Source organism: Podarcis erhardii (genome assembly GCF_964252035.2).
Source record: "Podarcis erhardii genome assembly, chromosome: 11".
NCBI classification, from domain to species: Eukaryota; Metazoa; Chordata; class Lepidosauria; order Squamata; family Lacertidae; genus Podarcis; species Podarcis erhardii.
Genome location: NC_138501.1, coordinates 31,454,051 through 31,479,328, shown reverse-complemented (window position 1 = coordinate 31,479,328; position 25,278 = coordinate 31,454,051). Strand labels below are relative to the sequence as shown.

Genomic DNA, 25,278 nt, shown 5'->3' with positions numbered 1-25,278 from the left:
GGCTTTCAAATAATCCTCTGATGGATGCATAACTCACTCATAAGGTGTATCTGAAGAAGTGTGCATGCACACGAAAGCTCATACCAAGAACTGACTTAGTTGGTCTTTAAGGTGCTACTGGAAGGAATTTGTTTTGTTTTCACTCATAAGGGTCTGTGAACTAAAATTAACCCTAATGGGCAGGAAGTTCAATGCACATTAATACTGCCGGGGAAGAAGAGTTGTTAAGCTGATAGCTCCACCTTGTGGCCAGAAGTTTTAAGCACGGAATTAAATTAATTGTTTCCTGTGGACCTTAACGTGCGCTGGAAATTGATATGGCCAAGCAGAGCAATCAGAATATCATTTATTTTATCATGTGACCCACCTCAACATTCATTGGTGAGATCCAATTAAGTCATATTCAAAGCAGACCCATCAAAACCAACGAAGTTAACACCATTGATTTTAAAGCACTTACTCTATTGCTTAATTGGTCAGCCACTGCTGAGTTTGTTGAAAACATGCTCAGATCTCACTTTGGGTTTTATAAATCACCCCTGATGGGATGATGATGACGATGATTTTTTGCATTTATAGATTGCCTTTCAGAATTGCCTGCCCCTCTCAAGGCAGCTCCCAACATACCCAAAAACGTATACAGTGGTACCTCGGGTTACATACGCTTCAGGTTACATACGCTTCAGGTTACAGACTCCGCTAACCCAGAAATAGTGCTTCAGGTTAAGAACTTTGCTTCAGGATGAGAACAGAAATTGTGCTTTGGCGGCGGCGGCGCAGCAGCAGCAGCAGCAGCAGCAGCGGGAGGCCCCATTAGCTAAAGTGGTGCTTCAGGTTAAGAACAGTTTCAGGTAAGAACGGATCTCCAGAACGAATTAAGTACGTAACCAGAGGTACCACTGTATAGAGGTCTTTGGTTCCCCACCCCACCCCAGACCTTCCTAGGCAGGCTGAAAGCTATACATATGGGATCAGCAAGCATAGAAATGTCTTGCTGGTAGATGCTCATGAGGTTGGAAGTTAGAACGGACTGACTCAGTGTCAGTTTGCATTTCTTAGTACAGAAAGTATTGATCTGATGTGTAGAAATCTTTCCTATTCTGATTAATTCAAGAGGGTTCTGAAAGCTGCTCTGTATGAAAGATGCTTCATGATTGTTTGGGTTAAACCTTCAGAGAAGCTGAGTACAGCTGGCTTGAACTGGTTCTCTTATCTCTTCCAATTAACGTCATGCTGACTATAAATATAGGCCAGAAGGAGCCTGGGTTTTACTTTCTCTATCGCTCTTCCTTCTGGTGTGGTATTCTGAACATAGTATGCTTGGTGTTAAGGTTTAGTCTTGTTATAAGTTTACAGGTTTTTGTAAGTGCTGCAACTGGATTCTTATGGACTGTGCCAATCCTGAATGTACTGGACTGGATTTGTGACCATTATGCTTATTTGCCTTCAGTAGCAAGTAAAGCTCTGCTGGATGAAATACAATTGCCTCTGGTCCATTTTTGGGCACTCTGTATCGTGTTTAAGTTTTTTCCTCCTCAGAAGAAGCTGGGGCGACTCTCAGGACCATGATTGCCACATGCTGGCAGCAGGATCATGAACAACCCCGAGACATGAGCTTTCACACACCTTAAGCACACAAAAACAGCAGGTGGTATTGTCTTTCTTAGAAGACTTCAACTTCAAACTTGAGGTATAAGACTGCATGGAGTTCTCATCTAGCACATCTGTTTATCTATTTTCCTCTGAACAGAAAGATAGCAAGTCGTGAAGAACAGTTTGGATCTTTGGAATGGAATCTGAGAATAGGTGAATGAGTCGTGTTTGTGTATGGCTGCAAAAGAATGATAAAGTAAGTGGCATGGTATAGGTATGAATGGAATGTGGTATGTGTCTGAAGGCCTAGCATATCTCTGGGAAAGCGAAATTTTAAAAAGGCTCAGCATTACCAAAACCCATGTGATTAGTATATGTGTGGATGCTCAAATCATTTTGACAGCTAATTTGTGTGCTAGTTCCTTTATTTTCCATGAACACTTGCTGAAGACTTAATACTCAAGATCAGGCACCCCCAAACTCAGCCCTCCAGATGTTTTGGGACTACAACTCCCATCATCCCTAGCTAACAGGACCAGTGGTCAGGGATGATGGGAATTGTAGTCCCAAAACATCTGGAGGGTCGAGTTTGGGGATATCTGGTCAAGATGATCACCACCTTTAAATATTTGAAGGGCTGAGGTATAGGTTCTGTACACATTGCCGTTGCTGCAGCTCCAGTGTGCTCCCTCTGCTGGTCTTTGAAACCAAGTACACATGATGTTACCCACCAACCAACCATATGTATCCTGCAATTTCTCAAGAAATATTGTTTGATGCGTTTCCCCTCAAACCAGCTTTCATCCAATTTGAAAACACAAGCTGAAGTTAACGTGTTTGCATTTCACACATCTGTTTTACATGTCAATGCATGAACGTGTGATGGGTTCACTGAATTAGGAGTTCGGTTGAGGTGTCTGTGTGTGTGTGTGTGTGTGTGTGTGTGTGTGTGTGCGCAAGTACAGCGAAACAAATCAGATAATGGTGTGTACAGCAATGTAAAACATGACTTGAAATGCAGTGGGGGGAAGCAATCTCACAAGCATTGTGTACGTGCCTGTAGCTGAAGGGGCAAATTTGTCTTGTTGTTCCAGATCGTGTGGCCTGAACCAAAGGTCAAAATTACAAGAAAGAGGACTGGCTAAATGCTAGGAAAAACTTCTGCTTGGCAGTAGAACAGTGTCCTGAAAAAAGTTGTTCACAATGCTTAGAAATTCTGAATACACACTTCATAGAGAATGAACTCTGAGTGTGCATGTATATTCATCAGGGCAACATCATAAGGAACAAGGTAGCATAAAAAACTCAAATAAGGCAATGCTTTCTTTAAAGGTCCATATGGAAGTTGGGAAGTCATACATTTAATCTGATAACACTTTGAGGTGTAGTGCACTAATACCATTAAATAAATAAAAAATTGACTTTGGATCAACAAAGCCTTCTTAATCAATTTATAAACTAAGTAACAAATCATGTACGCCTCAGCTGCTTTGCAACCATAGGCTGAGCTCTATTTTGAAAATATATTTGCAAATAAGTAACTAGGAACCAACTTCAGCTTCGTGGGTAGGTGTGCTTGTGTGTGGACACAGTGAAGAAGGTGAGACACCTTTGTGACACCTTAATCAGAAGAGGACAGGTGGTGCTTACCTGGGTACAATTCCACAAAATGCAAAGCTAAAGATAAAGGTGTATAACTTTGAAAGAGACTGCCTCTGATCTGGAACAGGATCCTATTAATATATCTTTACTTATTTATCTTTACAAAATTCTTAAGACGGTTCTCTAGAATTATAGTTTATTTCACATTTTCAGGGACGTAAAACTACGAAGCAGATTGGGGAACCTTTGGCCCTTCAGGGACTCATCTGTATGTCATTTAATGTGAATAGCAAGCTTCCTCGACCTCCATGAAGTCTCCATGGTCCATATGATGCTCTCCTCCAAATCACTGCCTTCCCACACTTTCCCCTCCCTCAATCTGTATTTGTTTATATCCTCTCCTTTCTGGAGTATCCCTGGTATATTATTGTATTTATTGTAACTGAGGCTCATGCATATTTACTAGGGAGTCAACTCCATTGCATTCAGCGGGATTTACCTGACTTCTGAGTAAATATGGAGAATCAAGCTGCAAGTCCCAGCGGTTCCATTTAATTTACTCCACAATAAGCATGTATGGATTGCAGATTTACAAGGACCTAATCCCACTGAGCAAAGTGATATTTACTTCTGTGCAAATGCACTGGGAGACATTGCAAAACACAGTCAAAGACCTGCAGTCCAGAAGCCTAGATGATTAAATACACTGTTTCTTATTAAATAAAACGGAGACTTTCCTTCTGTGTTATCCTATGCCAGTTTTATGGCTTATTTACAATACATGGACCATCACTAATGCCTGCCCTTTCTTTTCTTTATTGCAGTAACATACATGAACCTCCCTTCTTCCAGCTCCAAATTCCCCTTTGTTGTAAAATCATCTTTCCAATCAATTTCTAAGCATTTGCCTACGGCACGTTCAACAAAGGCTGTCATTGACGTTATAGCCCTTGCTACTCTGCCATACCCAAACAAGAGATCGCGATGCCGCCAACCCTCTCCAAATGTCTTTCTCCATCTTTGCGTTTCTTTGCCGCCTGCCCATCACTGGCAGCTATCAGTCATATTGTTCTCTGGAATATTTGCAGCGACTGCTGTAGTGGAGCACGGCTGCAGCAATAGATTGGGGGCCTTTTGGAAGGAAAGGTAGGTGGTGTGTTGTGCCAACGTCCCCCTTCATTTTGCATTCATAAATCCTTCGCCCAGCTGTGCCGTCTTTGGAGCACGACAAAAGGAAGGCTTGAGTTGATTTTAGGCACAAGGTCTCGTTTGTCCCCGGATTTCTTTTGTTGTTGGAGCAGCGGCGGTGGCGGCGGCAGCAGCAGCAGCTTTTTGCCGGCTGGGCGATGCACTGAGGAGGGAGAGCTGCAAGCGCGCTGGAGTGGGTGCAGCTGAAAGCTCCAGACGTTGCAGAATGAGTGCGTCAGAAACAGGGAGAGGAGAGGCGAGCGCGGCAGGGGGAGGGACGCCGATGATGCTATCAGGCGCCCAGTAGCAACGGCGAGAGGAGCAGAAGGTGAGCCTAGGTGGACTCCTAGCCGGCCCAGCCACCGCCGCCACGCCCGGTCCGTTTTGCAGCCCCGGAGGAGGTGAGTGAGTGCAGAATGCAGGGGGCGTGGAAGGAGATGGGGCAGCCTTCGGCTGATGACAACCTGCTCTCCACTCTCCCTAGTAATCCAGGCCTGGCAAGCACCGGATCCGGGATTCATAGTTGTTGCTAGGCAGCCCGGGGTGGGAGTGGTGGTCAGCTTGGGGGTCGGGGTCCTTCCCCCTCCTTCTCCTCCTCGAAAGGAAGTGACTGCGCTTATCGTCGCGGAAAGCCAGGTAGGCGAGGGCAGCGGAGAGCCGGCCGCTGGCGTGGGCGCGCGTCCCTCTTTCCCCGCGCTCCCCCTTGGCGTGCGCTCTAAGCCCCCCTCTCCATGTTCTCTAGGCCTTCCTGCGCTGCGCCTGCATCTAGCCGAGCGAGTGCCTGCGTCCCTCGGGTGCCCGAAGGAACCTGGGCGCAGCACGGGGGGCTTCCGACCCCACTAGGGACGACCAAAGGTGCCTCCTCACACCGGCGCCCGGCCGCCCCCTCCGGCTTTTCGCCCGCCCACGTCCCCTCTCCGGAGCGCGGCGTGCGCCTTGCAGCCTTTTCTTGCCGGCCTCAGCTGTGGAGAATGAATTAAACCCGCGCTCGGGGCGCAGCGCTGGGCGTGGGGTCACCGAGGGCGGCGGCAAAGGTAACGGGCGCATGGGGTTTCGAGGGGTTCAAGTGTAATCCGGAGGGGGAAAAAATAATAATCCTTAATTGGCAAGGTTCCCTTTTCTGTTCCAGCGGCTGGCGCCCCTCCCCCTTCTGCCTTTTCTTACTGTGATACTGTATGTAGGCCAATAATTGTGGTGGGAGGGTTGTTGGTGCGCGTTATTCTTGCCCAGTGCTCGCTTTAAGCCTGTTGGAGGGAAGGGGGGGTGGACTCTGAGGAGGTATTTGCAAACATCTGTGCATTTTTAAAATGTCGGTGTGAGAGAGGTTTGCTTTTTCTGGATTGTTTACTTCGGGGGTGGGTCGGTTTCAGGGTTGTGAGGTCTGTTTCTGCAAGAAATTCAAAGTAATGTACACTTAGTGTGAACGGCGGAGTCAGCAGCTGTGTATTTTACAGTATTGGGTTTCCCTTTACCATAAGGTCCCCGGGGTGGGTAACAGCAACTAAAAAAAAATAAACAATTACTGTATATACCAAATAAAACAGTTAACAACCATAAAGACAAGTGTAAGGACAATAAAAACACTTCCATGCATAAAACAATTACATATATAAAAACAGTTAAAATTAGTTCCAATGCAGACTGGGATGTAAAGATATTCAACTTCAAAGGCTTGGTGAAAAAAGGTCTTGAGTAGGTGCCAAAAACACACACACACAAAAACCAGAGACTGCCTGTTTAATATGGAATGGGAAGGCTTTCCAGAGGCTGCTGCCACATTAAAGACTTGATTCCTATATCCCAAGAAAGGAACCTCCTGATAACATGGTATCCACAGGGGGCCTTCTCCTGCAGAGCACAGTGATCAATTGGGCATATAAGTGAAGTGGTGAGACTATCTTTTCGGTTTCCTGCTTCCCAGCTATGTAGGGCTTTGTGCCCCAGTACTTGGCAGCATGTCCTGTAAGCTATACACTGAGGAAAAAAGTACTGTATATGAGTACAATCTACATCTCAGTTACTACAGATCAGGGACTTACTTAAACATAGGACTCTTAAAGCTGGCCAGTAGAACTGCACAAAGACCTAGTCAAAGGCAAACACATTTCATTCATTCAGCCTTTATTGGCATAATAGCAAACACTTAATAATCATATTTTATAGGAGAGGAACTTAGAACAAGACTAGCCATGCCAGAGAAATATGTATTTTCACTTGCGTTAAATTATACGGAGTAAGAAGTAACTGCAAATCACCCAGAGTTGTAGATCCTGAGGATCTACCTTTTATCTATCCTGGTTTACATGAAAGTATTCGGCAGGATCTTTTGACAAGTCACAGGTTAACTTTGTGATTTATACAGTGGTACCTCAGGTTACATACGCTTCAGGTTACACACTCCACTACGCCAGTAATAGTGCTTCAGGTTAAGAACTTTGCTTCAGGATAAGATCAGAAATTGGGTTTTGTTGGCGCGGTGGCAGCAGGAGGCCCCATTAGCTAAAGTGGTGCTTCAGGTTAAGAACAGTTTCAGGTTAGGAACGGACCTCCGGAACGAATTAAGTGCTTAACCTGAGGCACCACTGTATAGGGCTTATAGCAGGCATGTCCAAAGTCCATTTTGGGGGCCAACTTTGGGGTGAAATTGTAAAAAAATTAAACAAAAAACTCAACAACTTAAATCCTAAAAAAAAGCTCAACAACATTGGTTGGCCCTCACGCATGTTCACTTCATAAAATCTGGCCCTCTTTGAAAAAAGTTTGGGCACCCTGGCTTATAGGAATGGGTAGTCCTGCACATGGTTACAGCACAGTCCAATCCTACTTAGAGACAAATCTGGTCGGCTTCATTCCCAGGCAAGTAAGTTCAGGAGTGCAGTTCAAATTTAGGTTAATTACCAGGAGTGGTGATTCCCATAGTGTGTGCTGGAGAGTTTCTAGGGAGGTCTGGGCTCTTGGGGCTTTGTGTGTATGTTTGTAGTAGCAAGTTTATTACGTCTTTGCTGTTATACTCTCAGCTGTTCTTGAGGGATTTTATACCTGATTCTAGCAAGATATTTTTGTGTGCCATGTTGCTTTTGCTGGTCTAAATAAATTAAGGTGTGCTACTAACAAAAGACATGATAGTGTCCCTCGTGTGCCTGCCTTTGTGCATATTGCTGTGAAGGGAAGCACCATGCAGAGGCATTATAAATTAAGAATGTGTTTCCAAAGTGGCCTGCCTTGAGCTTCTCCAATTTGTCTGGTGGTGAGTGACTACGGTACTTATAGTACAGTATGTCTAATACCCCATGCTCCGTTGGGTTGATTTCAAGGGTGACAAACAATTTGTGTCCCATCCTCCCTCACAAAGTTCTCCGATGCCATAGAATCCCTCACACCCTTCTCATGGGTCTTGTACGTGCCCTTTGTCATTTTATCAACTTGGCTCAGCCAAATCATCTGTTTCACATTATGTCTCAAAGTTGAGGAGCCTCATAATTCTTACAGCCTTGGGGAATTGGTTTCTGACTAAGTTGGACAACTTCTGCACCATGGCAAAATTCTGTTTTGAATCCTAGGAATTACTGGGGCTCTTAATTGAGAATTACTTTAGCATGCATCCATCTCTGTTCCCCAGACTTTGGGACTTGGATGGATGCAAACTGATTTCATAACAGGGCATTGGCTGTTTCAGATTGCATTGCAATTACTGGCAGTGCTGCAATGAAGACCTGGCCTCTTGTATTCCCTAAAGCACCATGCACATTGATGGTGTTGTTTACATCACCGCCTGCTGACACCATTTTAAAGCATGTGAATGGCATTAGAGTAGGGGCTTAGGTGAGCAATAACTTACCCTTAAAAGAGAACTGCTGTTTAGAAGCTCAGGAGAGGCATTTCCTTCTCCCACTAAGAACCTTGCTCTAGGAAGGGCCAGGTGCAGAAGAAGGGAGGATTTGAGGAGGTGTTGCAGCTCCCTCTTCTGCACAGTTACTAAAGGAGCCTGAGCCCTTTCCTCATTTGCACCCAATCACCCTAGTTTAGAGGAGATTCTCAGTCTGTGTGGGTGTGCCAGAGAGGCCTGCTTGTTTGGGGAGGGGGGACTTGAAAATTGTGGGTAGGAAGGAAGGACTTGTTCTCCTCCTCTCCAGATTTCCCAACCACCACCAAATGGCCATTTGGGGAAATGCAAAAAACCCCCTACCCTCTATGAGATATTTTGCTTGTTTTGGAAGGAGTGAAATGCTCTCTAGGATAATAATTTTATCTACTCAAAATGTTTAGTATGGATTTATTTGTGCAAGACAAAATACTGCCGGAGAGAAGGTTAATTCCTCAGAATTCTGTAGACTTGACTCCAAGATGCATCCTAGACGATACTGCCAAGGCCATGAGAAGAGCTAAGAGAGCCTTAGCTGCAGCTTGCCACCTCCTCCTGGTGACCTTTGGTCTAGTGTGGAGATACTACGCGGGGCTGCCCTTGAAGCTGTCCCAGAAACTCCAGCGGGTGCAGAATGCAGCAGCGAGGCTCCTCACGGGGTCTCTGCCATGGGAGCATATTCACCCAGTGCTTTTCCAGCTGCAGTGGCTCCTGGTGGAGTACAGGGTCAGATTTAAGGTGCTGCTTTTGACCTTTAAAGCCCTTCACGGCCTAGGACCCTCGTACCTATGGGACCGCCTCTCCCGATATCCCCCCGGAGAGCCTCAAGGTCCATAAATAGCAACACCCTAGTGGTCCTGGGCCCTAAGGAAGTTAGATTAGCTTCAACCAGAGCCAGGGCCTTTTCAACACTGGCTCCGGTCTGGTGGAACGCTCTGCCTCATGAGACCAGGGCCCTGCAGGATCTGATTTCTTTCTGCAGGGCCTGTAAGACACGAGTTGTTCCACCTGGCCTTTGGCTTGGAGCCAATTTGATTCCCTCCCCCTCTTTCTTTTTTCCTTTCCTTCTCCTCCTGCGATGAGGCTACATTTTAATATTTTAATGTTTCAATATTTTAATGTATTTTAATTTTGTTTTTAAGTTGTAATCATTCAACTTGTTTTTATTATTGTTTGTTAGCCGTCCTGAGGCCGGCCTTGGCTGGGGAGGGCGGGGTATAAATAAAAATTATTATTATTATTATTAGAAGCAAGCACCCTGTATCTGCTGTCCTTTTGATATGGCTGACCCCTTGCAGTGGAGCTTTCCGCCTCTCTTCTCAAAGGACTGACACAGATACTCTGGGGGAGCATAGGGTGCAGCAGTGTGCAGCTCCCTCTCTCGCGGGATGGTATATTTTCAATTTTGCATGTACAAAACTTAAGGCATTTACAAGGCTGCAATTCTATGCACGCTTACCGAGAAATGAGCTCCATTGCGTAGAGTGTGCCTTATTGTGGAGTAAACATCTGTAGATTTCCCTAAATATGCCAACTAGTACAATTTTATGTGCTAAGTTGTAAACGATGCAAGGCTTGGGGAAACCCAGCCAGATGGGCGGGGTATAAATAATAAATTATTATTATATTATTTGACATTGTTGAAGTTTTTCTGCTTTAGGGTTGATAATAAAAGAAATATTGCATACATTCAAAATTTGCCCTCAAAATCTCTAGCCTGGCAATGCAAATTGTGGGTGTACCTTAGAACCAGTAGCCTTCAACATTTTCAGATCTGGGATCCAGTTACATCCAGAACATGCGTTGGAGAGAGAGTGTCCCACTTCCCACCAGACATACAGTGGTACCTCAGGTTAAGTACTTAATTCGTTCCAGAGGTCCGTTCTTAACCTGAAACTGTTCTTAACCTGAAGCACCACTTTAGCTAATGGGGCCTCCTGCTGCTGCTGAGCCGCCGGAACACGATTTCTGTTCTTATCCTGAAGCAAAGTTCTTAACCTGAAGCACTATTTCTGGGTTAGCGGAGTGTGTAACCTGAAGCGTGTTTATCCCGAGGTACCACTGTATCTCCTTCAGGAATGTTTTCCACAGTTAGGGTGCACCACAGAAAAGACCCTTTCTTTGTACTTCTAAAGATGGAATGCAGAGAAGGGTTGGGGGGGGGGGACAGTTCTCTTGTTGCTACCCCGGTGAAATCAGGATGCAATTCAGTTGTGGGTCCTAATCTACCAGTTTACGACCAGTGCCATAGAATAGCTCCTGTTGCAAGGGAAGATCAGAATCCGGGGGTGGGGGTGGGGAGCTGGCTTCAAATCTTGTTGTCATAGAATGCCTCATATTGCTCAGAATTTTGCAAACCAATGAGCTAGAAAACAAAGCTCATTGTTAGGAAGTGTGAGTCTTAAGCTGTCTTAATAGGTCTGGCAGAATACCTTTGACAAGAGGTATGTCATACCTCCATTCATCTCAATAAATTACACCTCTGGATCCTAATAATTCTGCTTTTCTTTTTCCCAGCATAAACTGTCTGACCACATCAAATCCCCAGGGACTGTGAGTATTTGTTAGCATTTACTACTCTCTTACTTTCTCTAATCTGTTTATATCCAGCTTCCATTGTGTGGGGAACAACAATTGCTAAAAATAATAAAATAAATGGCTGTACAACAGAGGTACCCCATGCTTGGCAGGATACCAAGCATTTTTGTAAACTGGTCATTTATCTATCTGGCAGCTTTGTGCAGTGTGGGTGTGTGGTACAAAATCTGCTAAGGTTATATGCAGAACAAGGGCTGTTTATATATGAAAAAAAGTATATAAAATTTTTAAAAACTAAAAGGGCCTCATTGCAAAAGTTGCTGCCATTTGAATTCTAAGCTTGCTTCCTTGGAAGCAAACTCCTCTGGAGCATATTGAAATTTCCTTTGTGGTGGGCTGGGAACTGTGATTCCAATTCAGATGTGCTCTGGATGTTTTCAATGGAAGCCAGCTGTTAGGCAGCACTGACAGACTGACTGGCACTCCCTGTGTATTTATTACATTTCTATCCCAGCCTTCCTCCCCGAAGAACCCATAATGTATGGAATCAAGGCACTTAATTGCCCTGAATCTCTGGAGCAGTGCTTGTACCTTGAGGGTGGAAGGTGGGTATAGTGGGGAGACCACCATTTTGGAACCTAATATAAATTAGCTTAAGGAAAGTCACAGAAGGATAACTTACAGTCCCCTGAAAAGTTTTGATGTAGGGTCAGGGGACCTTCCTGAACGATGTGGTGGGGCAGCGGAGAATTGTGCGAAGGTGGGCAGAGCATCACATCTGCATCCCGTCTCCTCAGCCTGTCAGGGGGTTTTTTCGCGCTGCACGGATGTCAGTGGCATAAGGAGAGCACGTGAAACTTCCTGTGAATTTCCTTAGTACAGCAGCTTTTCTTAGGATCCAAGCCACAGTTTTTAAAACAAGGATAAATATGCAGTTATGCTTAAAAACAAAAACACAACTATAACAAGCAGGTTGCCTGTCTAAGCCTTGAAGGAGATGCAGAAGTTGCATCTGAACAAGCATTCAGTTTGTATCAGCTGGACCGTCAATGGGAGCGGGGGCTACCAGGCTCACCTTGTGGGTGAGGAATGTGGTGTGAGCTCTCTTTTATATTATAGAATCATAGAGTTGGAAGGGACCATGAGGGTGATCTAGTCCAACCCCCCTGCAATGCAGGACTCGTTTGCCCAAGTTGAACCCAGAACCGTGAGATTGAGTCTCGTGCTGTATCTACTGAGCTGTCCCAGCTGGATATGTTTGTCTTCATCCTTCTCTTGGTTGTTGCTCCCAGTTAAAAGTATCCTGACAAACGTTAGTCCAGGTACACATGTGTGCATTGACTGGAACACCAAAGAGTGCCAGGCTCCATTGGAAGTGCAACAGGGCTGCTACCCATGAAGTGTTTGTTGATTGCGCCATTGCTCGTGACGTAACGTGATGGCAAAGACCATTCTGACCATGTAAAGTTGACAAGTGACGAAAGCATTTGCTTTCAGATGACTGCAACCAGCAGCATATTTGAGCAGCAGGAAGAACTTTTCTGGACACTCTTGTTCTCGCACCTGAGATGATTGCATTGCAATGGTAGCTTCGGCTGGTTCAGTATCATCCTAGCAAATTAACTCTGTTGAAGTCCATGTGTCCCAGATGTTGCCTCGGTGGAGGATGGAGAGGGATGCGTGTGTGTGTGTATGCAAACTAGCCTACTGTGCAGAGGTAGAATTCACATCCATTGCTTTGCAAGCTTTTGCCTCTGGCTGTACCCCTTGCCACGTGGCCCCCTGAAACACACTAAGAAAGAAAGCAGCCCTCAGCTTGAAAAAGGGTTCCGCACCATAGTGCTACACCAGCAACACAACATAGAGTTCAAAGAATTTGGAAGCTTCGCTTTGATGTTGCTTGATATTGGCAAGCACAGTTGACAACCATTATCTGAATTGATATACTTTTAATGCACAGCGTTCTTCCCTTTCCTGTGCCTTTAAAGGGGCTCAGTTTTTCAAAGAGCTGTGGGAGTTATTTCCCTACCAATGCAGTGTATGCAACTCTAAATTGTGTGCCCTTAAAGGAGGCATATCTGTAGAAGTTCTGACCCTGGAAAGGTCCCTGTGTTCCTATCAATTCCTGGCCCTGTTAACCTGCCTTTGTGGTATTCAAGGCATTTAAACTATTCTGAAGACTGAAAGAGCTGTGTGCTTTCATGAGAGTAATTAATTCTGGTTACTACATGATTGTTGTTTCTCATATAGACTACGTCGAGAATGGAGAAAATTGTATACAGTATATATGTATATAAATCTTATAATTCATTTAAATCAATTTTGCGTTTTTGTTATTTTAGGTTTCACATATGTGCTCCAGATACCTTTAATCTGTTTCACAACTGACATGAGACTTGCACAAGACTTTGTGGGATCATGAAACCAGTATTGTGTTTTTAAGTTGTATGTTATATACCGCCTTGCCATATTTTATACCAAAGTGCGGTTTATAAATATTTAAATAATGATAAACTACTTTGAGTGACGTTAGATTGTCCCATCTAGATTAATTTTGCCTTGTAAAATTCGACCTGTTGATTTTATAATGCTAAAAACACTCAAAGCAGCACATTTCAAATATTGGCCAATTTAAATTGGATTAAAATATCTAGCAGGATATTTAACCTGGTGCACGGATGAGATGAGCCAGCAGAACTTTTTACTTCCCTGTGCCATTTTCTAACACATGTGGCAGTTCTTAGGCAGAGCATTCCCAGGGGGGCCAATTGCCTTGAGTTAGACTTTGATCTGACAGAAGGTCATTGTTCTGCTTGAGCCGTAAAAAGATGTCAATTTTTTATTTTGACCCATATGGTTTCTGCTTGAAAGCCTTATGGTTTCCCAGAGATGGGCTGTCTGTAGCTTACAAGCTGTGTGAAAGTTCATTAGGGCAGTTTTGTATCCTCTACAATGTAAAAGTCCTGTGAGTTCTTGTTCTCCCACTGTGTATGATGATAAATTGCTAACTTTCATGGTGGCCGAAGGAAGTTTGGAAATGTGGTAGGAAATAATGCTAAAGGATCAGAAGGAATGAATCAAATAAGATGTTATTTCTCTGTGGATTTTTTAGCTCATCTTGATGGCGTGGAGAACACTTGTGTGTAGGGCTGGGCGATACATGGTTTTCAACAATGTGATATATCACTAGCTAAACACAGCAATATATTGACGTATCACAATGTATAAAATAAGGAAGGAGCTATGTAGAGGCCTTGTCTGGCTTCATGGTTTTTCCTGCATCGTGATTTTTGCCAGCGCCTGCTCTTGTGATTCGCTGCCACCTGCATGAGGCAAGGAAGATCTGACAGAGTTAATAGGGGCTGCAGGAATCGAGAGAAGCATTTGCTAGCTACACTGTTTTCCCCACATTGTGATTTTTGCGTAACACACACATACATACAGTGGTACCTCGGGTTAAGTACTTAATTCGTTCTGGAGGTCCGTTCTTAACCTGAAACTGTTCTTAACCTGAAGCACCACTTTAGCTAATGGGGCCTCCCGCTGCTGCCGTGCCGCCAGAGCACGATTTCTGTTCTCATCCTGAAGCAAAGTTCTTAACCTGAAGCACTATTTCTGGGTTAGCGGGGTCTGTAACCTGAAGTGTATGTAACCTGAGGTACCACTGTACTCATGATATTGCCAGGTCAAAATTTATGAAACCAGTATTACGATATGGACTTCAAACCAGTTTTGGATGATATATTGATATATATCGCCCAGCCCTACTTGTGTGGCAGTCCTAACCCCAACCCCCACAGGGTGGTAGAGCTTATTTGCCATATCTGCAGACTTTGCTGACCATGGTGGAAGGTGTGCAGAATGCGATTGTTTGGGTCCAATTCCTATGCCATTTCCAGGCTAGCACAGTGATCAAGCCTGGATCAGGCCTAATGTCATCATACAATGACAGTGAGACCAGATTGGAACCCAACAGATCCCTGGAAGCCAGCTCAGCCCTGCCCCTCCCTATTGGAGTTTGGATTTGGATTTGATACCCCCCTTTATCACTACCTGTTGTGAGACTTTCCTCTGACGAAGAACCTGCCAGCATGCCGGAAGCTGAGAGGGACACTTCTGCTCAGGGAGGATTTGATTTAAATCAAATCAATTTAAATCACTAGTCAGTAACACTTGATTTAAATCTTTTTCTTTTCTTTTCTTTTTCACAGAAAGGCTCGTTCTTGCTGCTATAATCTTAATATTTACAACCAGATGAAGGTTTCATTTTTGGAATAATAAATTTTCAGAGTAGTTTTTATAGTTGTATCAAGAATTACTGATTTGGTTATACTACTAGAAATGCATAGACAGATAATTATGAAATTACTGTGAGGTTTAATAAGTTAACTGTTTATATTTGGACAGCTTTTCTGCCATACTTTGTTGGAAGGAGAAAAATAATCATTTCCTTAATAACAGTTTAAACTATTTATTTAACTAAAACAATAACATTATAGCATATGTATCCATGTTTGTTAACTGATATGTTAAACAATAAAAAAAATCAACTTAGACTGAGTTTTAGCACACCTGAAAAACTTAAAACATACACTTATTTCCTGATGAATAGCCTTTGGACTATAATGTAACTTAAATAGAAAACTATCTTTAGGAAGATTTTTCATCCAAAAGCATTTTTTTAAAAAATCCTTTTTAAATAAAAAAAATCATTTTTCTTTTTTTGAGTCATTTATTTTTATCCACCCTGCGTCTGCTCCAGTATGGTGTGATGGTTTTTTGGATCACAGTGCTAGTCTGCAATCCTGAAGAGGGGAGGGAGAGAGAGCTGGCTGTTGTTGAAGTGCCACATCCATCGCTCTGCGGGGTTTGTGCTTTCAGGGCAGAAGTATGAGCTCTTGTGGTCCTCTGTCCTTTTCTGTCTCCTTCTGTATTGATTTCCCTCCCATTGGGAACAATGGATGGGAAATCAATGACACCAGCCTCCAGGGATGCTGTGTGTTTCCTTTTGGTTTGGAGGTGAATCAGGCGACGGAGATAGCTGTGCCCTTTCCCCAGCCCTCTCCTCGCAGTGCCCCCTTTTGGACCTACGGATGTCAGAGCTCTATGGAGGAGGCGTCTGACACTAGACTTCCCTTGCCACGATTGCTGCCCCTTCCACACTTGCAGAACGACCTCTGATGTTCCCTTGCCACAGTTCCCCCCTTGAAGAATGACCTCCGATGTTTGCTATAGCCCCTGGAACGCTCTCTTTGGCACTGTAAGCTTGCAGGCTTAATTATTTTCAGGGACAGCTTGGATTCCACGCTTGTGGGAGAAGTTGATAACAAGCGTAAGAATCATGTTGTGTTTCTTCCTCGGCTATCCCTTGGCGTTGACGCCATCTTGATTGGACCTTCTCTGGTGATCCTAAAAGTGACTGGGAGGTGGGGCAAATTCTATTGGGAAAACCTTCCGGCATGTGGGATTTGGCCGATAACCCAGAGTCTTTAGCTGGACCCTGAACTTCAGGAAAGAGTTTTGATTGGGGCAATTGGTGTATTCTACACTGTAGAAGTTAGCTCCTCTCCTCCAGCATCGCGACCCAGCCATTCTGTGATCCGACCCCCAACAATGCTGCTCTTAGCTTAAAAAACAAATTGTGGTTGGTCAGACTTCCTGCTGTCTCATCTAGTTTGGCTCTGAAATATGCCATTTAGTTGGTTCACGATTCATTTCCCCTTGTTTGCTGCTGAATAAACGTTTGACCCTTGCCCGTTTTATTTTTCCTTTTGCAATTCAACATGATATATATTTGTAGTGTTATATGTCAGAGGCTTTTTCTGCCAAACTTTGTTTTTCAGAAGAACAACAAACTTTTCTTAAAAACATGAAACCTTCATGTGAGCCAGAAGCATGGCAGCTGCTATTTCTCAGGTTTCATAAATAGTTGTGCCTTGACATAATTTAAAATCTGTTGAAACTGAGGGCGAGGAGGAGTAGGAACCAGGTCTTCATTAATTTCCCTTTGAATTCAGATCGGAAGCTATAACTTGTCTCACTTTCTAATACAGAGCAGCGTAAGCTCCTTGGGAAGAGATTACAAATAATATGGTTGGTACATTAATCTGGGCTTCTTGGTGGATGTTGACAACCTATTTTTAAATCTGACAAACAAGACGGTGGAAACTAATCTTGTTGTAGCATTCAGCTGTATGAAGATCTAGGGAAGATCTTACTCTGCCCCAGCCCATGATTTTTAGTGTCTACACAAAAGTGCCGGAATAGGTTGCCTGGGCATTTGTGACTAGGTGATATCGGTGTACTGAGGACCTTCCTCCTTTATCTTCTGAGGCAGGTGAGGTGGTGTGAAGGGCCTTCAGTGGGAAAGTGGGCTATAAATTTATGAATTATTAAGTAAATAGGATGCTGGTGGTAGTAAGTGATGTAGGAACCAGAGAATGGCATGTCTTCTGGCAAGTTGAGAGTAAAGGCTTAAAAGTTAGGCTGAGAATCAGAACTTTAAAATTTTGGGAATGTAGGGGTGGTCCCTCCAGACTTATGTTTTGTTTCAGGCGCCTCCTGAGACATAATCTTGAGTCATGACACAATCATGGTGCATTAGTGTTGGGTTGATTCTTCTTTACCTTGTTCTGCGATCCTTCCCCAATGTGAGCTCATCGTTCCTTTCCGGGAGGATATAATGCAGCAAAAGGGAGGTGAAAATAAACCCAAACATTTGTGGTATTCTATATTGTTAAATAAAAAATTAATTAATTAATTAAAAATTTATAATTGTAAATTGAATATAAGAGATAAATATGTAATATCAAACAGCAGTGGGGAAAACTATGGACCGTAACTATGACTAGGAGTGGGAAGTCAACTTTTTGGGGAAATTGTATTAAATTTGATGTAATTTGGCATTGATTTGTTTTTTTAAAAATGGAAAACTAATAAATATTATTTGGCTAGATAGATGGATAGATAGTTGTGAGTTTTCAGCAGGGAGTAGGGGATATGTACTGATTGCAAATGAAGCAGTGTGACCACCACAAAACTTTTGCAGGGTTGCATAAGCTTAGTTGTACTGTACTGCATATGACCATAGCCTTGCCTGCCAGAGCTAGGGGTCTTTTTATTAAGGGCATCTATCCCCTATCCTTCCTCTAGCTCTCTCAGTGCAATGAGTGGTCAAGTTTAGAACTGCAGCAGCCTTCAGTTACCATATTTTTCGCTCTATGACGCAATTTTTCCCCTTCAAAAATTAAGGGGAAATGTGTGTACGTCTTATGGAGCGAATGCAGGCTGCTTGGCTTCAGAGATAGCAATGCGAAGCCTCCGAAGTGCCTAGGGAGAGCTCCCCCCACGCTCCGGATGCTTCGCATTGCTTTCGCTGAAGCCGCCTGAAGCCCCCAGAGCGCAACGGGAACTCCCGCTGCACTCCGGGGGCTTCAGGCAGCCATCCGCAAACCTTCGGAGCGCAGCAGGAGTTCCCGCTGCGCTCCGAAGGCTTGCGGATAGCCGCCTGAAGCCTGGAGAGTGAGAGGGGTTTGTGCACACCGATCCCTCTTGCTCTCCAGGCTTCGCTTCGCTGGAGAGGCGCTGCACAGTTTCCCCTCTCTGTGCAGTGCCCCTTCAGCGAAGCGGGAGGAGAAATGGAAGGGGCTCCATTTCTCCTGACGCTTCACTGAAGGGGCGCTGAGCAGAGAGGGGGAGAATTCCCCCCCCCCGTTCTCCCCCTCTAAAACAAGGTGCGTCCTATGGTCCGGTGCGTCCTATAGAGCAAAAAATACGGTATATTGTACTACAAATCCCACACCCATATATGTTTATCATAGAATCCCAGAACTGTTGAGTTGGAAGGGACCCTGAGGATCATCTAGTCCAACTCCCTTTTGCTCAAACCACAACTCTGAGATTAAGAGTCTCATACTCTGCTGATGGAGCTGTCCGAGGGCAAAGTGTTTATTTACTATGTTTACACCCTGGTTTTCTGGTATGATGGAACTCAAGACGGGATTCATAGGGGCTGCCAGGCTGTCTCTTGCCCTGCTTAGCTTTAGCAAAGTTGCTGCATCATGCAGCTTGAGAACCTGCCCTGTTCTGAGACCATTCGGAGCTTTGAAGAGAGTTAACTATACTGGACAAGTTATTGACTTAGTTGCCTAGAATGTACACATTCCCAAGACTTCCTGGCAGCTGCATGCTTCAGTGGAAGACGGATAGTAGTGCCTGTCTTCCGTTATTGACTGTGCCAGTGAGGTACCCCAAAGTTCCTCCAAACACAGCTGGAAAACCACTTTTCTAGGCTGAGCAGTCTTTGAACATGCTGTATTTATTATATTTCTTTCATTTTCTCATGTGATACTGAAATGCAGTAGGAGTAACATAAATGACCAGGCAACTCCCATTTATTTTCAGTGACAGCAGTTGGGTCATTAATGGGCTGCCTGTGAGATGCGCTTGTTGAACTGCGTTCACAGTTTTTTTAAAAAAAAGATTTTGTGGCAATTAATATAATGCACTTAAAATTAAAAATTTAAGCTAAGATGAGCTGGAATCTGCAGCCTGTTCGGCAAATTATGGATCATGTTTGCACAATTTCTTACTTTTGCAAACTGTTCTGCGATTGCTGCTGTCTTGCACAATTGTCACAGAAGTGGAAAGGATACTTGAATCTCCCAACCCGAACAAATGTTATTCAGCGCCTCTCTGCTCTCAGACTTCAGCAGTTATTATTACTCATACAGACGTTGCAGCCTTATGGGCTAGCCTTGTGTCCCACAAAGCTGAATTCTGTGCTTGTCACATTCTGCCCTTTCCCCCTCTTGTTCAGCCACAGCCCTGGTTTTTCCCCTAGGTAAATCCCTTTAGCTCATCATTGTATAGCTCATCATTGTATTACAGGATATTCCTGTAATCAGCCATATTGACATTGAAAATGCTGGAGTGAATCAGGGTGCCCATACTTGCTTATTTTGTGCTGCATTAAATTCAGTCTAAGAAGCCACAACAATGGCACATTCTGTTAGCGAAGGACGTGCTGCTTGTAGCGTAGTCACTTTGCACGGCCACGGAGTGTGTGGAAGGTCTGTAGCTATTACAGTGAAAGCAGGCACGACTTTGGGGTCTTAGCACAAAGAACCTTTTAATGCTGTTATGTAAGCGCGCACGGTGGCGTCTCTCTCTCCCCTCTTAACGGTGTGATAAAAATGAGAGTGCCTGCTTGTTTCATACAAAAGCGCCGTACTCCTAATTAAATAATGGGTTGTGTTTGGGATTTATTGGAATTATTGTCTCTTCCCTTTTCAAATTTCCGTTCTGCATGAATGGCCGCGACAATTTGTGTTGCTTAAGGCTACATCGCGTTTGTTCAGGCAGCCAGAATATTCACTGACCGATCGGGTAGTTATCTCATGAACAGAGCACAACCCCGAGCTCATGACGAGGATTTGATCTGACAGTTTTACTGTCATGCAATGCAAAGAGGTTTTAAAGCAAGAGGAAGGAGAAGCAGCTATCTGGGTGTTGTAGGAGGAATCTGGGCTGTCCTCAGTTGTCAGAAATGATGCAAGATGCTTTCCAGCTGCTTCTGTCTGGCTCATCTGTCTGTCTGTCTGTCTGTCTATCTATCTATCTATCTATCTATCTATCTATCATCTATCTATCTATCTATCTATCTATCTATCTATCTATCTATCATCTCTATCATCTATCATCTATCATCTATCATCTATCATCTATCATCTATCATCTATCATCTATCATCTATCTCCATCCATCCATCCATCCATCCATCCATCCATCTAGCTGTCTAGCTATCATCTATCATGGATCATTGTTGGCATCCATCTGTCTCAAGAGACAATGGAAGAATGCACCATTGGGGGTAAAGTCAAATCGTTAGGAGACTTACAGAGCCTGCTGTGGCTGTAGAGGCCAGTACTAAAGAGACATGTTTTATTGCAGCTGGGGAAGATGAAGGCATCTGGTTTCACTGTTACAGATGCACCATGGCATTTCTTCTCTCCTATCAGAGAGAATGAGAGAGCGCTAATTTTAATATTCTCCATATTTTAAAGGCTTATTATGTAACTTCAAAAGAAAGCTAAGCAGTGACAGATACGCATCAGTATGGACCAGATGTCAGCTTTTGAATGCAGACTTACACTTTTACTTTCAGAAGTCCTTGGTATATTTACAAACAGGCATAAAAGTCACAGATGAAATTTGTTTATTGCAGTGAGTTCACTTTTGTAATGGATAGTGTTCAGGAATGGAAAAACCCTATGCCCTGTTTAAGGTAAAACAGTACCTATTAAGATTATTGATGATCGTGACAATGAAACACCTTTCCTAGAAAGGGGTGTGTGTTGTCTGGTCAGTCTTGTTTGTCTCACCAAATCCTGGAAGCAAAGCCAGTGTATTTGACCTGAGAATTGTGAAAGATTGAAATGAGAGAACTTAACCATTTTTTACACTAGGTATTGGAATGAAATATATGACAGGAATTCATTTGGATTTTCTGGTTCTGTGAAGGAAGCAGAAGCTGAGGAAGAACTATTGACTTGTGTTCCTGAAATGCAAATGCAAACTTCTGGTTCATTTTGTTGTTGTTGTTTAGTCGTTTAGTCGTGTCCGACTCTTCGTGACCCCATGGACCAGAGAACGCCAGGCACTCCTGTCCTCCACTGCCTCCCACAGTTTGGTCAGACTCATGCTGGTAACCTCGAAAACACTATCCAACCATCTCGTCCTCTGTCGCCCCCTTCTCCTTGTGCCCTCCATCTTTCCCAACATCAGGGTCTTCTCCAGGGAGTCTTCTCTTCTCATGAGGTGGCCAAAGTATTGGAGCCTCAGCTTCAGGATCTGTCCTTCCAGTGAGCACTCAGGGCTGATTTCCTTAAGAATGGAGAGGTTTGATCTTCTTGCAGTCCATGGGACTCTCAAGAGTCTCCTCCAGCACCATAATTCAAAAGCATCAATTCTTCTGGTTCATTACAAACACACAAATGAAGCACAAAATTTTTCTTCTCCTGGAATGTTTCCGTAATTGAAAATGAAGCCAGAGTGCAGCAGTTAAGCAGTTGCTGCTGCTCATTTTCTGCTTCAGTTCTGCTTTATTCTAAAAATGTCAGGAATGATGATGACCTAGAGGGTTTTTGATGGGGCAGGTGGTTCACATATTTCACTGTTGCGTAAGCCTGATGGAAACTTCCACTGTAACACGCTGGTTCTTACCCTCTCCCACTTTTTTTATTGGATGTCCTTTAGTTTGGCTGTATACAGTGCAGAGTGATTTTCATTTGCTTCCCGTTCTTCAGCTGCGCTGTTCCACTCTAGTGAACTTCAGCCTTGAGTGTTTAGGTTTAGAGTACAGTTTTGAAAATACATGACCGAGTTACACTACTAAAACTGAGCAGGTCTTAACACTGCAAGCAGCCAGACTGTTTGGGCACCATTCCTTTAGCTGCTCTATTCTCTTTGGAAGAAGGGCAGGATGTTACGAATAAAATGTCATGAAGCTGTTAATCTGCCTCCCAGGCTTCATACCATCACTAGTTCCAGGTGCTACGTGATGCAAACGATTTCCTCCTTAATCCTACCTTAATTGTCTTTTTATGGAAATGGGCCTACATAGGATTTGGGTCATCCTTAGCAGCCGTGTCATTTTCCTAAATGCAAAGCTGCCATTGTAGTTTCTGCCTTCAGCTGGAGTTGGGAGAAGTAGCTTCTGGTATCCGTCAAAACTTTGTGTGAACCATTTGTCCATAATAAGCGTATACGCACACTATGCACTGTAAGCAAGGGCATATATGCTGCCTAAAAATGTTCTTTGTGTAGCTTACATTATCAATGAAATATCAAAATTACAGCTGTACTAGGTGTAGGCACTGTGTTAACCATAATAACAATTCCCCCTGCCTAAGTGTACCATGTGTGGGAGTGAGCTATCAGGATAACAGGATATTACAAGTTGTCTATGGCGTATCGTTTGCAGACTTTTGCTAAGGTTTTATTCCTCCTTGCTTTTGATACAGAAAAATAGGGGTGGTTGGCTTTTGCTGCCCTACTCCCCAAGGGACAGAGTCCCCTAAATCCATGATGGGTCAGAGATGAATAGATGGTGGCAGTGAAAGCAAGGCAGATCTTTTATTTTTCTGTTGCAACTGAGTTCCCTCCCCTCCTAGCAAGGAGGCAGGAGAGACCCAGAACCGCGAAGAAACATCCCTTTTAAGGGTTTGCATTTTGGTGTGGAGAAAAAGGACACCCCCTCTACGAAGAGTCAGAAATTACATCTCACATAAGGTGGGGTTACTGTGGCTCAGGCAGGCCAAGGTGTGATATTCCTGAAGATTTAGCAAGTCTTACATAGTTCCAGCCAGTTTACACAAAACACCAGCATTTGATAAGACAACCAGAATGCAGGTCAGACATCCCTCAATGCAGAGCATCTGGGCAAACGATGACAATTAATACAAAGGAGGTTCATAGATCTAGGAGGGAAATCCCTTCTGCCTCCGTGTTCTCAGGCAAGGGGGATTAAGGAGGCAGAGGAAATACTTACGTGTCTTTAGGAGAGCCAAGATGGCTTTTGGATTGCTCTCCTATACTATTTTAGACATGTGCTTTATATACTTACGTATGTGTGTTTACCTTGTGCAATTATCAACATTCTATATTTGAGACCTTGGAATTCCTATAACTATTTCATTTTGGGGAGCTGCATAAATTCAGCCAGCTTTGAGAAATGACAAAAGAATTGTTCTGCTGAGCTGTTTCACTTGAGCGGATATAGTAACAGTGAACTGCAAATCTCGTCAGTACATGTGTGAGGATAGCGTTTTTATTTCCCCGCCCCAGTATAAAATCATGGAATTGTAGAGTTAGAAGGTACCCTGAGGGTCATCTAATCTAACCCACTGCTAATCAGGAACCTCACAGTGCTTCTCATCAAGGCTTGGAGATTTGAATTTATTTAAAGTAGCTAGGTGTTTCCTTACCACCTCTCTTCCTGCCTTGGGCTGCAGCTCCCTCCCCTCCCCGCATCATTTATTCTCTTACCACTAGCTTTAGGCACTGCTTTCCTTTTGGGTGAAGATAGAGGCAAAGTAGGTGTTGAGCAGTTCCACCTTATCTCAGTATGCATCCTTTGAATCTCATTTGCCTTGTGGTTGCCTGTCTGCTCTGTTTGGAGAGGTCCTTATTTGAAGGTCTTTGCAGTTTGCTTGGATTTTCACCATCCTGGATTATTCGGAGTCCTCCACAAATTTGGGCGCCTAAAAAAGTAAAGGGTAAAGGGACCCCTGACCATTAGGTCCAGTTGTGGCCGACTCTGGGGTTGCGGCACTCATCTCGCTTTATTGGCTGAGGGAGCCGGCGTACAGCTTCTGGGTCATGTGGCCAGCATGACTAGCCACTTCTGGCGAACCAGAGCAGCGCACGGAAACGCCGTTTACCTTCCCGCCGGAGCAGTACCTATTTATCTACTTGCACTGTGTGCTTTCGAACTGCTAGGTTGGCAGGAGCAGGGACCGAGCAATGGGAGCTCACCCCGTCATAGGGATTCGAACTGCCGACCTTCTGATCGGCAAGTCCTAGGCTCTGTGGTTTAACCCACAGCGCCACCTGCTTACTTTGACTTAATTATGAGGAAATTGAATGACAACAGTCCCAGTACAGATCATTGGGAGACTTCGCTTCTTACTTTTCTCCATTGTGAGGCTGTATTTACTCTTGCTGCCTGGTTGCTGGTTAAACAAAAGGAAGCAATCAGTGCACATCCTCTTATCATATTTGTGTTAATTTCATTAGTTTTAATTGCCATGAGCTCCGGATATAAAAATGTAAACAAATCTTCCCTCTGTTGAGTTTACTAGTAAATACAGTGATTAGTGTTAAATACTAATCACTGCTGGTTAGGGACTTCATAAAATGCTTTTTGAAAGCCTAAGTAGCCTGATTGCAGCCAGCATGTTTGTCCATGGTGGAACATGAGGCACAAAATATTGAAAGGAAAAATAATGTCACAAAAATTTTTGCAGTTCATATATATGTGAGTAGGTGTGCTTGTATTTGCTGGACTAGATTGGGATATAATTGAGGTCCTCTCCTAAATTTTGTGGCCTTAGAGTTGAAATCAAATAAAAGTTGGATTCTTGTGATTTAGTTGTCTGCCTGCAATAGCAATAAAACATGTCCTCTGTTTCAAGGGGATGGCCTTCCCTGTGGACTTACTGGAAAACTACAGTCATGAAGACCTGGAAAGTTCCGGAGAAGATTATATGTCTGATCTCAGGTGTGGGGATCCAGAAAACCCAGAGTTCCTGTCTCTTGCCAGTAACATCAAAGTAAGATTTGAGAATTAGCTTGGCATCTTGGTGTTTTATATGTCTGTTAACAGTGGACTTTAGCTGTACATTTATAATGGCTTTCAATACTCTGTTACTCAGAGCCTTTTACTCTCCCAGTATTTGTCAGATGGGGTATATATGGCCTGTGTCACAGACATT

At 43.9% G+C, this 25,278-nt stretch overlaps 1 protein-coding gene across 3 annotated transcripts in view; it reads left to right on the top strand.

Annotated features, from left to right (window-relative positions):
* Nucleotides 1–4,372: 4,372 nt before the first annotated feature.
* Nucleotides 4,373–25,278, top strand: part of FAM169A (family with sequence similarity 169 member A) — a 37,332-nt gene continuing 16,426 nt past the window's right edge. Inside the window, exons 1-3 of one of the 3 annotated variants that reach the window (XM_081881197.1) lie at nucleotides 4,373–4,711; nucleotides 10,763–10,798; nucleotides 24,979–25,116. In XM_081881197.1, coding sequence (XP_081737323.1) covers nucleotides 24,982–25,116 — 135 coding nt within the window. In that variant the 5' untranslated portion in view covers nucleotides 4,373–4,711; nucleotides 10,763–10,798; nucleotides 24,979–24,981. Of the gene's footprint in view, nucleotides 5,020–5,282; nucleotides 5,418–10,762; nucleotides 10,799–24,978; nucleotides 25,117–25,278 lie in introns of those variants that run through there. The other 2 variants (XM_081881195.1, XM_081881196.1) reach the window with 2 other exon arrangements.